Raw genomic sequence first — 16,770 nt, forward strand, 5'->3', positions numbered from 1 at the left:
TTTGCCTCCTGGAACCTCACCCTTTCAGGCCCTGTCAGCAGGATTAAGCACCTCCAGGCCTCATGCTTGCCATAGCAAAGCTGGAATGTAATATTCTCTTTGGATTGTGTATCTGGCACAGAGAGGGCGCTTGAATCCCAGCAAATAGTGCATGTTCACCAAATGACTCACAGGCTTTTAAATATGCCATTTTTTGTTTGACTTCAAATTCAGGGAATTTTTGGAAGACATACAGATATATAGAATATGGTGCTATTTCTTTAGAATTCTTATCTACAGCAAGGAGGAGTTTGTTTATGCATGTTTTTGGTTTCACATGTGTTTGCTATGTGTGTGTATGCACTTATGGAGAGGGTTTCTCTTATTAAAGTAGCTTTATGTACTTAGTAACAACAATCCCTTTTTTTGTGAAATAGTGTATCTTTCCTACATGGAGAGGAATTTCCCTCTTCTGGGAGTCTGACAGTAACAATTTATGTCTTTGGTCTCTTACAAAGGAAAAGGCCAAGGTAGTTGAACCCCTGGACTACGAGAATGTTATCACACAACGGAAAACACAGATTTACAGCGATCCACTCAGAGATCTGCTTATGTTCCCCATGGAAGACATATCTGTAAGTTCACAAGCGCTTTTTTAAAAAAAATAAGCCCTTTATTTTCCAAGCCAGTTCTTAAGGCAAGAATGCGATTTTTCCCCCTAGATCTCAGTGATCGGTCGTCAGCGTAGAACAGTGCAGTCTACTGTACCAGAAGATGCTGAAAAGAGAGCCCAGAGCTTATTTGTCAAAGAGGTAAGGGGATCAATGGTCAGCCAAGGAACATTTTTTTTTATTTTATTCTTTTATTATTTGTGTATGTGTGTATGTGTGCGTGCCTGAGTGAGTTTATGTGCACCTTGTGCACGCAGATGCCCATACAGGCCAGAAAAGGCCATTGGATCCCCTGAAACTAGCAGTACAGGTAGTTGTAGATCACCTGGTACTGGTTCTGGGAGCTGAACCCAGGTCCCCTGCAAAAGCAGTATAAGCTCTTAACTGCTGAGCCATTTCTCCAGGCAACCATCTTATGGTTTTGGTATTAAAAAGTAGCTATATATCTATGAATTTCAAATATATTTTATAATCTCTTGAAAATACCTTCTCCTTTAGTATAAAAGAGAAATAAGCTGGGCAGTGGTGATGCACACATTTAATGCCAGCACCAGGGAGGCAGCAGCAGGAGGATGGACATCTGGAGGGCAGCCAGGGCTACACAATGAAACCCTGTCTCGAAACAAACAAACAAAAACAAAAATAAAAAAGAGAAAAAGAAAGAAAAGAACTTTGAGCTGGAATCCAAAGATGGTATGGCACCAGGGTAATTAGCTCATTCCAGTACATGGTAGGCATAGGGGGAATATATTGTTTGCCCAGAAATTACAAGGTGCACAAAATAAGTGGTGGGGTTATAGTACAAGGGCATGAATCAGCTTCAAGTGGTCATAGTTTAAAACACGGAACAAGCAAAACTAAAATCAAATGAAGTAGAGTAATACACTGGGAAGTAGTAAGAATAGAAAGCTGGCCGGGCGGTGGTGGCGCACACCTTTAATCCCAGCACTCAGGAGGCAGAGGCAGGCGGATCTCTGTGAGTTCGAGGCCAGCCTAGTCTACCAAATGAGTTCCAGGAAAGGCACAAAGCTACACAGAGAAACCCTGTCTCAAAAAATAAAAAAAAAGAAATAAAATTACTAAGCTTAATTAATCTATGTAACGGGTTTGTATGATGTGAGGGTAAAACTTAAACATAATTAGTGCACGGTTTTGTTGTTTGTATTTTTCTTTTAGATTTGAGTACTTCTTCATAGTCTTGAAGTCAGAGTTTTCAAAAGGACATATGAATTAGGGCTCGTTGTCAATAGGGCTAGAGAATCACACTTGATCACCAAACCAACATTTCTCAACTCATTAAAAAAAGTCTGTTGGTTTTTCACCAGCCTTTGGTTTGTGTGTTTGACACAGGGCCTTGCTCTGCAGCCTAGGCTGTCTTTGAACTCCTATCCTCCTTCCTTGGGTCTCTGGATGCTGGAGATTCCAGGTGTGTGCCACCATCGTCAGCCCTGCCAGACTTGAAAACAAAATATTTCTGTGTATTCTTGTCCTGTGTTTAAAATGGACAATTCCTATTTTCTTGTAGTGTATTAAGACCTACAGCACAGATTGGCATGTGGTCAACTACAAGTACGAAGACTTCTCTGGGGACTTTCGAATGTTGCCATGGTAAGTTTTGAAGTCAGGGGTAACAGGAGAATTATTATTATTATAATCATCATCATCATTATTATCATTGTTATTATTTGGCTTTTTAGAAACCTCTTCTAAAACCCTGTTATAGTTTATAATAAACCAAACTTGAAACAACAGCATATTTGGCTTGTGTTTTCACTTTGCTTATCGACACTCTTCCCAGTGTGTGTGAGCACATATTTTGGTGCATCCATATAGATCACAGAATAATCTTTAGTTCATTCTGGAAAATATAGGGAACCTTTTTTTCCCCCAGTGGTATCAGTGAAGAAGTTAGAAGCTATGTGATCAGTTCGACAGCTGCTGATGTCCCTTGTTGAAGGGATGTGGTGAGAACAATGTTCCAGGAGTTAGGGTTTCTGCTGTTTAATAGCTGGCTCCGTTTGACCCACCAAATCAAGCCATTTGAGCTCTCCCATTTCTCCACTGTATGACTGCTGGTCTCACAGCAGTTCATCTAGAAAACATGAAAAAAAAAATGAAAGAGAAGCAAGACATTTGGGCAACCCTGTATGTCATTCAAAAACATTTCCCCAGGAACGAAACTACTAACATTAGCAGTCCAAGTTCCCAAAGCAAACAAATGGGAGAGCCGGAAGAACACCATGTTGCTTTCTGACCTTGAAAAGATACAGTTCTGTCACTGCTAGCAGCCCTGGCCTACGTTCCTTAGCAACTTCTGCTCTCCTCGACTCCTATCCGGTCTCTGTTTTATCTTCACAGCTGGGAGTCTGTATATGCAAATAATAATAATATTAATGCAGGGCCAAAGAGGTAGCTTAGTCAGGAGTTCTTGCTTAGCAAAAATCAAACAAGCAAACAGAAGCTATGCGTGTTTACTTAGGAACAGGTCTACGTTTGAGAAGAAGAGAGTACTTGCATTTTCTTATTTTCCAAAGAGTGAAGTCACCTTTTTTTTAGCTTTTGTTTGTTGTTGGTGGTCATGGATTATGTTCAGTGTCTAAAGTAATTTTCTTTGAATTTTCAGCAAATCTTTGAGACCAGAAAAGATTCCTAATCATGTGTTTGAAATTGACGAAGACTGTGAGAAAGATGAGGTAATGATGGGGTTAGCTGTATGCCTTTCTCCAAGGCCACTTCAGCTGAAAGGATTCCAAAGGGCTTTCCTTGAGTGGCCAGCTTTATAACCAATGAGTGTTTTTTCATTGAAGAAAAAGGTTACATTTCCAAATGAGGTTTAAAAATCTCCAGTGAAATGGACAGTGATATGTATATAAATTTGTTCACTTGCCTATAGAGTTACTTCTCTTATGTTGAGCATGTGCTATGGCGATTTCACATGGACTGGCCTGCCTGGTACATCCCTCCTGGGACAGGTGGTCTGGATATCTGTGACATTTCAAGGTATAGCTTTACTGTTCACATAACAAGAAGACTTTCTTAGGCGGCAACTCGGATACTTCAGCAACTATTGAGTGCCTACTGTGTTTATACCACTGGGCCTTCCATTATATAGACAATAATTTCAAATATTTATGGAGACCACTAACTTTATGTTTAATTAGGAAATGGGAATAGGGCTAGTTCTGTGTGTGCTCAATGCTGATTATTAAATAAATAGTTGGATGACTGCTATTTTACTGATGGCTTTTATTCTATTTCAGGATTCATCTTCTTTATGTTCTCAGAAGGGTGGTGTGATAAAACAAGGTTGGTTGCATAAAGCAAATGTAAACAGCACCATCACAGTAACCATGAAGGTAGGAAAAAGTTACTGTATTAGTCCATCATTTGAAGTATATTAACATATATAATGAATCTGGAGGAATGTTTATTTTCTAATGAACCCTTATATAATCTTTTGTTTCAAGTTAACATGTAGAATAATAGGTTTCATTATGACTTAAAAAATACATGTCATTATATTTTGTTCTCATCTGTTCCCCTACTAAAAACTACCTTTAATGAAAGAATTTTTACAGATGCATGGAATGTTAGAACTCTAATCTCAGAAAAAATTTAGAAATGTTAACTTTTTAAAGACATGTAATGAAGTTCTTTTTGTCAGAATAAGGGATCTCAAGAAGGAAGTTGTCAGTTGAATGAAGAAAATAGCTTTGCAAAAGCAGGCATCACAGGTTCCTATGTAGAAGGGGATTTAATGAATGAATTTGGCACTTACTGAATACTAGTGAGTGTGGGGAAACATGGATATATATCTAAGATGGGGGGTTCCTTGTGTCCAGCGGCAACAGTTCCTTAGGGTGCCCACAAGAGCCTAGTTAGAAAATGGAGTAGTTTGACAACATAGTGAATTTGTGTAAGGGGCTTGTGGGAGACAAATCTAAGAACATTGAAAGGGACAAAGTACTACAGCGAGCCTTGGATGCCTCAGACATGAACTTGTCTTTTGTTTGGGAGGCAGTGGAGAACCATTACAATCCAGAGGAAGAACAAATGAGCTTCTTAAAGATTCTCAGCAGAGAAACCAAACAAATTATTCCATGATACCAAATATAACTGTTTTTTCAGATATTCAATATAAGATCATGTGGCTTACTGAGGATGATTCACAGTTCCATTAAGTATTGAAGGTCATTCTAGCTTTCAAATAGCCTGAAAGCAGAAACCGTGGGTGTCTACCAAAGGAAGACTCAAATTCTCTTAATTTAATATATTGCTTGCTGCTTCCTTTTAGTGGCCATGGCCTGTTCTCACTTTCATTTTCCAGCCCCTCAGATAATGAATCCAAGTTGTAGGATGTTTCCTGTGTATCTGTTGTGTCTAAACATGGGATTTTTTTCTCATGTGAGATAGGAAGAGAATCCATTTACTGGAGGCTCAGTGTACACCAAGCACCATACCAAGTTTAGTTTGCGTCTCATTTTTATATTCTGCATTTGATCTGCAGAGCAGCTTCATGAAATAGACACTGTTATTCTTCTTCTTAGATTACAGATACAGTAATGTATGGCTGAGCAGAGCTCCAGGGCTGGGGAGATGGCTGTGCAAACATGGGAGCCTGAGTTTAGATCCTCAATACCCACATAAACACAAAATCTGGGAAACAGTACATCCAGCTGTAATCACAACTCTTGGGGATGCTGAGTCAGGTGGATCATGGGCTGTCAGGCCAGCAAGTCAAGGGAAACAACACACTCCAGCTTTACTGAGAGACCTTGTCTCAGAAAATAGGGTGGAAAATGATGAAGGAAGACACTCAGTGTTGACCTCTAGCCTCTGCATGTGAATGCACAGGGTGAATACACCAGAACACACGTGTGCATATGTGTGTGCACACCACACATACCGGTCTAAAAAAGAAAAACAGCCCCAAGTTTTCAGAAGTAGGATCTGAGCCTGTGCAGGTCTCTCCTCTTGGTCAGCACACTGTCATTCTCATTAGCTGAGTGCCATAATACAGGTCCTATTAGTCATCAGGTTCATATGCACACGAGTGGAGGTTGGAACTAAGTGCAGATTGTCAGAAAATGGTTCTAGGATTTTACACTGTTAAAAGGATACATGATGTACATACTTATGCGTTACAAGGTAAACGTTCAATGCATGTATAATGCATAATGAACAACGAATAGACCAGTGTAATTGGCACATGCACCAGCCTAAATAGTCATCACTATTGCGTGTGTGTGTGTGTGTGTGTGTGTGTGTGTGTGTGTGTTTATGTATGTGTGTTGAAAACATTTGAAATAATCTTCAGTAGCTATTTTGAAATATATGGCTAATTGTTGCCAGCTGCACACTACTGATCTATAGAAATTATTGCCCTCATCTGACTGTACCCCTGTGTGCTGTACATTAGACCCCACCCCTCCCCTAACATTCTCAAAATATTAAACTGCTTTACCTTAGGTTGAGCACAACACTAAGGAAGTGTGTTATGTAGAAAGTTAGATCCATAAGACATTGACAAGAAATTAATATTTACTAAGCAGTTCACCACAAGCCTGTTTTAAATGATTTCTTAAATACCATTGAATTACATTTTGCTTTACTGACAACTTTTCAACTTCTTAAGAGACATTATTTTAGGTAAAAAGATCAGTTTCCTGTAAAAAAAAGTTCATGGTTTATAAACTTCTTTCATAATTTTTAAAATACACATTGATGTGGTAGCAAGACTAACGAATCCCTAAAGAAGTCCTAATCCCTGGAACCTGTAAATGTTTGCTTACATGACAAAAGGGAATTCAAGCTGCTAATAAGCCAATAGGGAGACCATTTTGATTTATCCAGGCAGTCCCAGAATCAGCACAAAGACCCTGATATGTGAAAGAGAGAGGGAGGCAGGAAAGAACAGTCAGAGGAAGAGATGTGAGCAGAGTCAAGGTCAAGGGGAGATGCTATGTGGCTAACTTTGAAGATGGAGAAAGGTGTCACAAGCCCAAAGACAATGGGCATCCTCTTGAAGGTAAAAAGAAAGTAAGGGAGTAGAAATGGACCCTCCCCTACATAGAAACCAGTCAGCTTTCTATCCTCCAGAACTATAACGTAATAAATCTGTTGTTTCTAGCCACCGCATTTGAAGTAATTTATTATAGCACTAGCAAACTAATACAGTCAGCCAAAGATTGATTGTTCAGCTTGGCTGTTATCTATCTCTGAGTTTGAAAACTCCCACACTTACAGAGGCCATGGAGGAGCCATAAATTCATGGAGTGGATGGTAGATCTGAGGTAACCTGGTGACCACATGGGCACTTACTGCTTTTTGTCAGCAAATATTGCCCTGTTTGAACTAGGTTCTTTGTATTTTGTCTTTTTATTCCCAGCTGCTTATACCCTCCCCTCCCCTCTCCCCCTCTCTTCCCTCCCTCTGTCTTTCCCTTCCTCTCTCCTTCCCTCCTGTGATCTCACCTGCTCCCTCTCTTTGTGGAATACAATTTTCATCTAATTCTTTTCCTTCTGTCTGTTATTTTTGAGATATGGTCTCATGTATCCCAAGCTAGCCTCAAACTTGCTGTGTAGCTGAGGACGAACTTGGATTTCTGGTCCTTCTGCCTCAACCTCCAGGGATGGAACCCAGGGCTTCATTCCTGCTAGGTACACACTCTATCAATGAGTTTCACCCCCAGCCTGTTTATTCTTAAAACCTCTATAAAGCAGTAGACAGAGGAAGCAAAAAGAAAAGAAACCAAATCAGTCATATGAGGCTGCATAACTTTTAACAAAAACGTTTTGAAACATAAAGGTCTTGGTGAGGTTTGGGAGTTATTTCTGGTTATAGAATTCATTTGTCCTTACCCTCATCTACTATGGGTTGGGATATCTATTTGAAATTTTTTGTTTTTTTTAAGACAGCGTTTCTCTGTGAAACAGCCCTGGCTGTCCTGGAACTCCTTGTAGACCAGGCTGGCCTCGAACTCACAGAGATCCACCTGCCTCTGCCTCCCGAGTGCTGGGATTACAGGCATGTGCCACCACCATGGAATTTTGCAACTTAAACATATGTCCTTCACCTCTTAAGCCAAAGCAGTGCTATTGTACTCGGGGATCTGCCAAACCTAGAACGGGCATGAGAGAAAGTATCAGGCAGAACTTTCTGAGAGATTTTGCCAATGTTTCTCTATCCTGTATAGACTGAAGTGTTTTCATGATTGTCCTCTTGTGCCCTTCAGCATTCAGAATGGGCTTAGTTGCACTTGGAGTGTTCACTCTTAGAGTTTTACTCTGCTCGCTTTCTCTGTGAACAGAGGGGCTATGAGGGTGTGTAGCAAAGGATTGGAAATGGTAGTGAGTGGTCTTGAAGCTAAATCAGGGGTCCTGAGTGCGTAGAATTTGCAAGCTTAGGTGCGCTGTCAGAGGGTGGGGAGTTGTGAAGTTTGCGTTGGTTCCAGGCATAATAAGATGCTAAGTGCTCATGGGTCAGGTGAGCAGCCAGCCTAGCTAGCTCTTGGACTAGTAGACACAGGCATAAGCAAAGCCAAAGGGTGACAGAAGCAGAGGTGTGCTGGAAGGACATTTTCTGTTAGTTTCTAATCTGTGAATCATCAAAATAAAGACTCTTAATCAATCTCCTAATGTTCCCTGCACTTGAGGCAGGTTGATCCTGGTGCAGCTGGAGTTCCCTGCCTGATGGGGCCTCCTTCTGCACTGGTGTGAAGCAGTGGGAGCTTTAGCAAGCAGCTCCACAGGGCCTGAGCTCCAGAAGTGACCCCAGAGAATCTTTCTTATCGTCAAATTCATGCTTTGAGAGGCCTTGCTAACTCCCAGCAGTCAGGAAGCTGCCTCAGAAGGGGGTAGGTGTTAATCATGACTCATTGGCAAATAACAGCCCACAGAAGCCAAGCTTCTTTCTTCATATTTTTATTCGAGTCTCCGCGATAGGCCATGGCTCAACACTAGCCAAGTTATATATTCAAAAGTTCTTTTAAATTCATTTTTAAAACGTACAAACCAAAAAATTGCTAATTAAAAAAAGTTTCCGTTGGAGTAGCTGGGCCTGGTGGCACAGGCTTGTAATCCCAGCACTCATAAGACAGCAGCAGGAGCCGGGCAGTGGTGGCACACGCCTTTAATCCCAGCACTTAGGAGGCAGAGCCAGGTGGATCTCTGTGAGTTCCAGGCCTGCCTGGGCTACCAAGTGAGTTCCAGGAAAGGCGCAAAGCTACACAGAGAAACCCTGTCTCGAAAATAAAAAAAATAAATAAAAACAAACAAAAAATAAGACAGCAGCAGGTGGGAAGAGTTAAAGCCAGTCTTACAGTGAAACAAGCAATGTCTCAGACAACCAACCCAAGAGCACTGTTGTTGAAGCAGTCCTTTAAGATGTACAGTAACTGTGGCTTTTTTTTTTTAAGTAGGAGAATCAAAGAGCAGGGAAATAAAAAGCTAGAATCATGACTTGAGGATGTAAAAGTCAAATAAAAAAGGATCAGAAATTGCTCAACATTGTCCAGTTGATTTACAAAAGGAACCAGAAGACTGTTAATTTATGTGATCATTTGAGCAAGCAACCATGCATCCTAATGCAGTATCAGCAACAGAGCCAATGCAATTTCTGCATGGACTACTTCCAAAAAGTCAGCCCACTCTGGTGCCTGCCAGAACTCTGCCAGGGCATTCAGGTTGATGGACTCCACAGGAAAGAAGGGCTAGCACATGGACTTCACTGAGTTCTTGATGCTGGAATAAAAATTGTATTTTCCCCAGTGTATTGCACCCCCGAGCCTGGAACAGTTAAGTTGCAGTCAGTACCATGACATTGACTGCAGTTATTATCTTCCCCAAAGTACTTTCTGGGTAACCTCATTATCTACCAGCAAAGTATCACTGAGACATCCAGGCGGTGGGAGAGCTGCTAATGATATATGTAGCTTCACAGTGAGATACAGTCCCTCCACAGAGTCACAGTGCCCAAGCACTTCCTCTCCCCGAAGAGGATGCTGGCCTCATGCAGCTCTTGCAAAGGCGCTGATTGTTGTCTGGGCACAGTGACTGTTTTTTATCCAGCCCTTGTAAATTGCCTTGTTGTCAGCGGTCATGTTAAGACAGGACAAGCTTTATTACAGTGAGCCATTTCCTCAATTCGTGCTTTCTGGTTAGTGAGAACCCATCCCACTACCCCATTCCAATTTCTGGAAAAGGACCAGAGAGAAGCTGAAGGTAATCATAGAGAATACAGGATCACTTAGGCAGAGACCTAGTCCTAAGAGGAGCCTATTCAGTTGCACTCTCTTTCCTAAGAAGCTGCTGGAGACATCTGCTTTATTCAGCGTGTTCTCTTTCACTGAGAAAAATTACTGTGAAGTAGATAGCTGTGCTATCGGGCACGACCTTCCCCTGGTATTTAGAACTATTTTTCCTAAGGAATATAATGATATATGGAATAAGGAAAATTTGATCTAGAGGGTGGTTTTTAGTTTAAAAGAGTTGCACATTTTTGGCTAACCCTTGGGACACCCACCTTTGTGCATCTTCTTGGCTCAGTTTGATCACATTCCTCAGGCTCTCTACTCCCCATTTGCAGCAATTAAATGTTGAAGTGCCTTGCTGTGTTATCGGGGTTGCAAGTTCAACTGCTTGATCTATGACTCACTTCTGGTGCCCTTTCTCCCCCCCCCCCAAAAGAGAGCAATTTGTTATACATTCAGAGTCCAAAAGTCCTTATTACTCTTTGACTGTTAAAGGAGCATTCTCCTCTTGATAGGGGGAGAACAGCAAATCAAAATCAAAAGAGGATTTCATCCAAGAAAGCACATATAATATGAAAGTAATTGCCGGGAGTTCAAGGTCACTGTGTGCATTGGAACAAGAGGAGGATAAGATCTATTGTTTTGTTTTTTCTCCACTTGTATGCACCCGCCCACTAGACTGCATCTTAGAGTAAATAATATAAATTAATACTTGTTTATCATAGGCAGGGGGGTTCTCACTAATTTGTTTTTCTGTCTTGTTTCCCCTCATTTGGTGACTACTGCTCAAAACTTACTTATTAGGTACTTCCTATATGCAAGACACTCCTAGGAACCCTCAAATCCATCACCAAATATACAATGAATACCTTATTAGTACATGAAATTAGTATTCTGGTAGGTAGACAGAAGTATCACATGTGCCCCTTAGGGCTTAGGACCTCTTTGGAGATGTGAGACACACAATAAAAATATTTAGACAGGCGGTGGTGGCACACACCTTTAATCCCAACACTCAGGAGGCAGAGACAGGTGGATCTCTGTGAGTTCGAGGCCAGCCTGGACTACAGAGCGAGATCCAGGACAGGCTCCAAAATTATACAGAGAAACCCTGTCTCGAAAAATAATAAAAACAATTAGTTAATGCTTGTCCAGATACCAACTGTATGAACATGAGGTCTGAGATGGCCAGGCCTTGAAGAAGGGGGTCCCAAGAGAGAATATGGGTGTGGCCGCAGTATATAGAGAGCACATATTAGAGGAGGTCTGATAGCCATGCTAGGGTAAGTTGATTTGCTCTCCAGTATCCTTCTGTGCCACAGTTTCTCTTTTGTGATGTGGTAATGAGGATGGTGGGCACCATACAGAGTTGTGTACATGAGCAAAGCACTTAGTCAGGGACCATAAGACAGGAAGCATGCCAGTCAGGATTATTTTATATTAGGAGAATTATGAGAGGTCAGGCAAGAAATGTGATACCATTGAAAGTTTAAGCATGAAAAAAAGTTGGATATGCTGGCTCTTGCTTGTAGCCCAGAACTTGGGGATTGGGGCAAGAATATCACCTTGAGATTAAGGCCAGTCTGGGCTGTAAAGTAGACCCTATCTCAAAAAAAAAAGAGAGAGAAGGAGGAAGAAGAAGCAGAAGGGAAGGACAGAAGGAAGTTGAGCAAGGCCATCTTTGTTGAAATATGTCTGAGAAAAAATGTGTCTGCAATGATGAGAGAGGGTTGTAGCTACCCTCTTTTATGGTTTGCTTCAAATTGGTTTAAAACATTTTCAGTGCTCAGCTATGGTAGAATTATTCAAGAAAAATGAACTTGATCCCCCCATAGTATAGAATTATGAAGTCTATTAAAACATGATAGGAGTATAAAATGATACGGAGAGAGATGAATGATAGGTTGCCAGCTTCTGGAGGGGGTTCTCCAGAAAGACCACGTTCTTGTCATTCTAATGTAATTAAGTGTAAGTCAGGTTTTTTGTATAAAGTCTTGGGGTTTTCTTCCCTATGTTTCTTCCTTGTTTGCTTAGAACAGTTCTGAGACTCACCGCGGCTCTTGCTACCCCCTTTGCCTTTGAGGCAAGAGTTTCATAATACAGCCCCAGGCTGGTCCTGGATTTGTAATCCTCCCACCTATGTCTCAGGATCCTGCTTCCTCCTGTTCAGTGCTGTTTAGTTTAACACGTCAGTTAAGCAGATCCACTTGCCTCATTTCTGTATTGCTGCTGGCCCTCCTGTCCTGTCCCTTAGCCTTTAGAGCATCCTTCTTAGGACTTCTGGTTCCTATATTGTAGAGGATATATCCACACTCTAGGCAACACACATAGCCAGACACCCTTATGGTTTGTTATATAAGATGATAAAAGGTTTTCCTAATTGGAAGGCAGGGTACTAGGTACACTACCATTCCTGCTTGTCTTCTGTTGTTGTGTTTACTCCTTGACTCTTTTGCCCCACCCCCAGCTTCCAAATAAACCCATACACAGAGACTTATTCTTACTTATGAATGCCTGGCCTTAGCATGGCTTGTTTCTAGCCAGCTTTTCTTAGCTTAAATGATCCCATCTATCTTTTGCCTCCAGGCTTTTACTTTTCTCTATTCTTTATTTCTTTTCTTTACCTCTTTCACAATAGCTTGCTGTGTGGCTGGGTGGCTGGCCCCTGGAGTCCTCCTCCTTCTCTCATTTATTTTTTCCTCCCAGATTTCTCCTCCTATTTATTCTCTCTGCCTGCCAGCCTTGCCTATCCTTTCTTCTGCCTTGCTATTGGCTGGTCAGCTCTTTATTAGACCAATCAGGTGTTTTAGACAAGCAAAGTAACAGCTTCACAGAGTTAAACAAATGCACCATAAAAGAATGCAACACATCTTTGCATCATTAAACAAATGTTCACAGCATAAACAAATGTAACACATCTTAAAATAATATTTTATAACAGTCTTCCATCTTTGATGCAACTGAGTGACAAATGACCTTTGTGCTTGGTCCAGAAGAGGTCCAAAAGGTGACTGTCCCAACATCTCAGGGCCTTAAAAAGACTTAACATGACCTGATTCCTGAGAATCAGCTCTTCCAGCTTGCTGTCTGGCTTAATCTCCTGAAAAGACTACTTTTAATGAGAAAAATGCTTCTCATTAAGTAAGATGGAGAATTGTCATCTGTGCTCACTGTCTAAGACAAATAATAAAGGCAAGGAGGAAGTGAAGGATGTTTGTATTACAGAGAAATATCATTCTATTGAATGAAACCATTGATATGTTAGAGGACCAATTATTCATTTTTCCTTTGGAAAAACTTTAATGAGTTATAAGCATTATTTTGGACTTAAAGCAATAGCTTACCTTAATAGTCTAGAAAGAAACAGTAAATTTTAAAGAAGAGATAGATGAATGAGGTAGATTTACATAGGGTTCACACTGCAGAAGAATGCTCCAATGTTTATAGGTACTTACAGAAAACCAGTCCAGGGAGTTGAGGCTCAAGTGCAGCCCTGAAAGAAAGCAGGGGGAATTGTGTGACTATTCAGGCAAGACAATCCCCAGCTAAAGGCAGGAAGAGAAAAGACTTAAAGGAGTTCCTTTGGAGTTCTTCAGTATTGCATGTAAACCAGTGTAGCTTGAGCAGTGTGATTTGATATACAGGTACAGGCTCGGGAGAAGGCTCAGCTGGTAAAGTGCTTGCCCTTCAAGCATGAGGAGCTGCATGTGATCCCTCAGAACCAATGTACAAAAGCCAGTGCTGCAGTCCTTGTAATCCCAGCATCCGGAAGGCAAAGACAGGAGGATCATGGTACTTGCTGGTCAGCCAATCCAGCCAACTCTGGGAGATTCAGATTCACTGAGAGATCCTGCCTCAAAAAATAAGATGGAGAGAAATTGAAAACACACACACACACACACACACACACACACACACACACACACACACACACCACAGTAGCCTGAGGTCATATACATCATGTTCTAAGCTATCTGTAACCCCAGTTCCAGGGGATCTGATGCCCTCTGTTGGCCTCTGTGGGCACTAGGCATGCAAGTGGTGCACATACATATATGGAAGCAAAACACCCATACACATAAAAAATTATTTAAAAACTTATTTAAAAAACAGATACATCATTGAAATTTAGAATGAGAAGAGATCATAACCATCTCCTGATCTGTTGTTCATTCACAAACTGATTTCTACACATGGATGACTTAAAAACAACTCCTAAGCCACACAGTGTCAAACCCATGTAGTCACAGCTACTCTGGTATTTGAGGCAAGAGGATCAATTGAACCAGGAATAAAAGGTCATCCTGAGCAATGCAGTGGGACCTCCATTTCAAAAAAGAGCAAACAAAACAATTCTTTGCTGTGCAGTGTGCTTCTAATATATAGGCTGTCTTGTGTAAGTGTGTGTTTGTGTGTGTGGAGGTAATTGTCAGCCTAGGAAAGCTAATGTGTAACTTGTTCAGTGAACATTTAATGTATGGGCCATCTCACATTTAAGTGTGTTTGTGTGTGTGTATGTGTGGAGGACTGTCAGGCTAGGAAAGCTAATGTGTAATTTTTTCATGTTCATTGGAATAGTTTATAGAGTCTGACAAATGATCCCCCAGATCACCTGGTCTGGTCCAATCAGGTTACAAGTGAGAAGACTTAAAGAAGCAGCCTCCAGGACAATGTCACAGGGAATCCTGGATGTGAGGGTCAAGATCCTCAGCCTTTGAGACATCTGCTCCTTCCAAGTGCTCTTTTACGAAAATGCTGTCTCTGATCTGTGAGCTACCTACAGTGATACTACGAGGTGTAATTGCTATGTTACAGGCAGGGAGTGATTTCCTATAATTTCCCATCCTTTAACTAATCTTGGAAGTGGTGATGGCTGCAGAATGTCTTTGCTTGATGAGACAGCTGTATTCGACAGCATTTGTGCACACTGTAATTTGACTCTAGGCCACAAATGTTTTGCTCTGTCTTTCTTTCTCTGTCCTCTCTTTGTGGTTGACTTGTGGGTTTTGCCAGCAGATTTGGCCAGCTGCATCACTGAATCTATATACTTTCAGCTTTAGATTTGGTCACAATTAAAGTTTTAATTGAGTTGCAAGGCTTTTTAAATTGCATTCTTTTTGCCTAGAAGATATATTGTTTTCTGTCATGTAATTAATGTCATAACTTTTAAAAAAGTCATAATTATACAAAGTCTCAATGCTCAGTAAATAATTCATTTAGAATAAGCTCAGTATGTAATTTTAGTTTTTCTGGTTCCATTATTTTCTTAAGAGATGTGAACCATTGTCATGAAAAATACTTAAATATAAATAATATCATCACCAATTTTGTTGTTTGTTTTAGAGAGAGGATGTCATATAACCAAGACTGACCTTGAATTCACTGTATAGCCAAGAAAGGCTTTAAACTCCTGATCTTTCTGTCTCCTGAGTACTGGGATTACAGGCATGTGCCTGGATATAGTAGTCATTTTGTTTAACATTTTTATTGCATATTAATATAGATTCCTTTTTATAAACACAAATGTGTGTTAATTAAATATGTATTATATGCATTACATTATATTACAATGGTATAATTATGTTATTATAATTATACATATTAAATATGTATTCATATCTATGAAATACTTGAGTTACCTCCAATCTGAAAAATCCCAAATTCACTGACTTCAGATTTTCAGTTAAAGGATATAATCTAAAATGCTCCTCTGGCCCCAGGCACTTTAGTTAGCGGCTACTCCATTTGTGTATAAATATAAAAAGACATAAATGCACTTACAAGCACACTCTATTTCTGTGTCCCAGGAAAGTAACATATAGTTGAGGCACTAAAAAAGAAGCTGGTGTTTTCTGCTGCTCCCCCTTCTGCTGATACCATATAGCCCATATGAAATAGAAGCTGTAGCATTTATCAGTCTGACTTGGCAAGGGGTCCCTCATACTAGTACATTTTTGTTTTCATTCACAAATAGATGATACTTAAACAAGTCCAAAATGTTTGTAAGCATTATTATTATTTTACTGGTTATTTTTCCTAAAACAAAATACCCCATCACACATCTGTCTAATTTTACTTGTTCATTCTGCAGAGAAACAGATTGTTGGTGTTTCGAGATGCTTTGCCAGAAGTTTAAGTAGTTGGTATGAATGATCCGGTCAAATAATGTTCTTTTCATGATTCAAGTCCTTTATATATCAGATCATATGTCATATTGATTGTCAGATGGGTGGTTATAAATCGCAAGCTTAAATCTTAAACAGCTTTTGTGAGTAAGAGTGTATTTCCTCAGCAATCACTTGGACTTTGTTTTTCTGTCTCTTACCATTCTCATTCTGGAGTGGTTTTAGACCCACCATCCTCAGGACTTAAGACTGGAGTAAGTTTTACTTTCACTCTGTCAAATGGTGACACAGCCTACCTATAGTTTCTGACCTAGTGAAAAAAAGCGTAGAAACATCAAAGTCTTTGTAATCCCCTTTGCTTATCGTGCTCTATGGGAATGTTTTCAGGGAGAACATGAAGGTAGTCCTCCTCTTTTGCCTCATTCCTGTGCGCTTTGCTGGGAGTTGTAGCAACAGGTTACTCCCATCTCTGATCACATGGTGCTGTCCCCTTGGCCTATTGATTCAAACTTCAGCACTCAGGCAATTGGCGGGACAGCTGATGACTCTCTCTGCTTCCCTGCGAGCAAGCTGTAAGTGGAGTTTGTAGGTGATGTATGATAGAAAGGTGATGTGAACGTACTGGAAAAGATCCAGTTGGGGCTTGCAGTTAGATGGAAAAGGATGCTGGGGAAAGAGGCCAGTGATTCAGATGTAAAAGTGCCTTATACATTTTAAAGTGTATAATATTCATGAGTCTCTGTAT

At 40.6% G+C, this 16,770-nt stretch overlaps 1 protein-coding gene across 3 annotated transcripts in view; it reads left to right on the forward strand.

The window, feature by feature from the left end:
• Dock11 (dedicator of cytokinesis 11) overlaps nucleotides 1-16,770 on the forward strand; it is a 184,956-nt gene that overhangs the window by 54,604 nt on the left and 113,582 nt on the right. For all 3 annotated transcript variants that reach the window (XM_036174944.1, XM_036174943.1, XM_036174945.1), the window contains exons 2-6: nucleotides 498-614; nucleotides 702-791; nucleotides 2,176-2,258; nucleotides 3,274-3,343; nucleotides 3,911-4,006. In XM_036174944.1, the coding sequence (XP_036030837.1) occupies nucleotides 498-614; nucleotides 702-791; nucleotides 2,176-2,258; nucleotides 3,274-3,343; nucleotides 3,911-4,006 (456 nt within the window). The remainder of the gene's footprint in view (nucleotides 1-497; nucleotides 615-701; nucleotides 792-2,175; nucleotides 2,259-3,273; nucleotides 3,344-3,910; nucleotides 4,007-16,770) is intronic.

The sequence above is a fragment of the Onychomys torridus genome, chromosome X (genome assembly GCF_903995425.1).
Source record: "Onychomys torridus chromosome X, mOncTor1.1, whole genome shotgun sequence".
In the NCBI taxonomy this organism is placed as follows: Eukaryota; Metazoa; Chordata; class Mammalia; order Rodentia; family Cricetidae; genus Onychomys; species Onychomys torridus.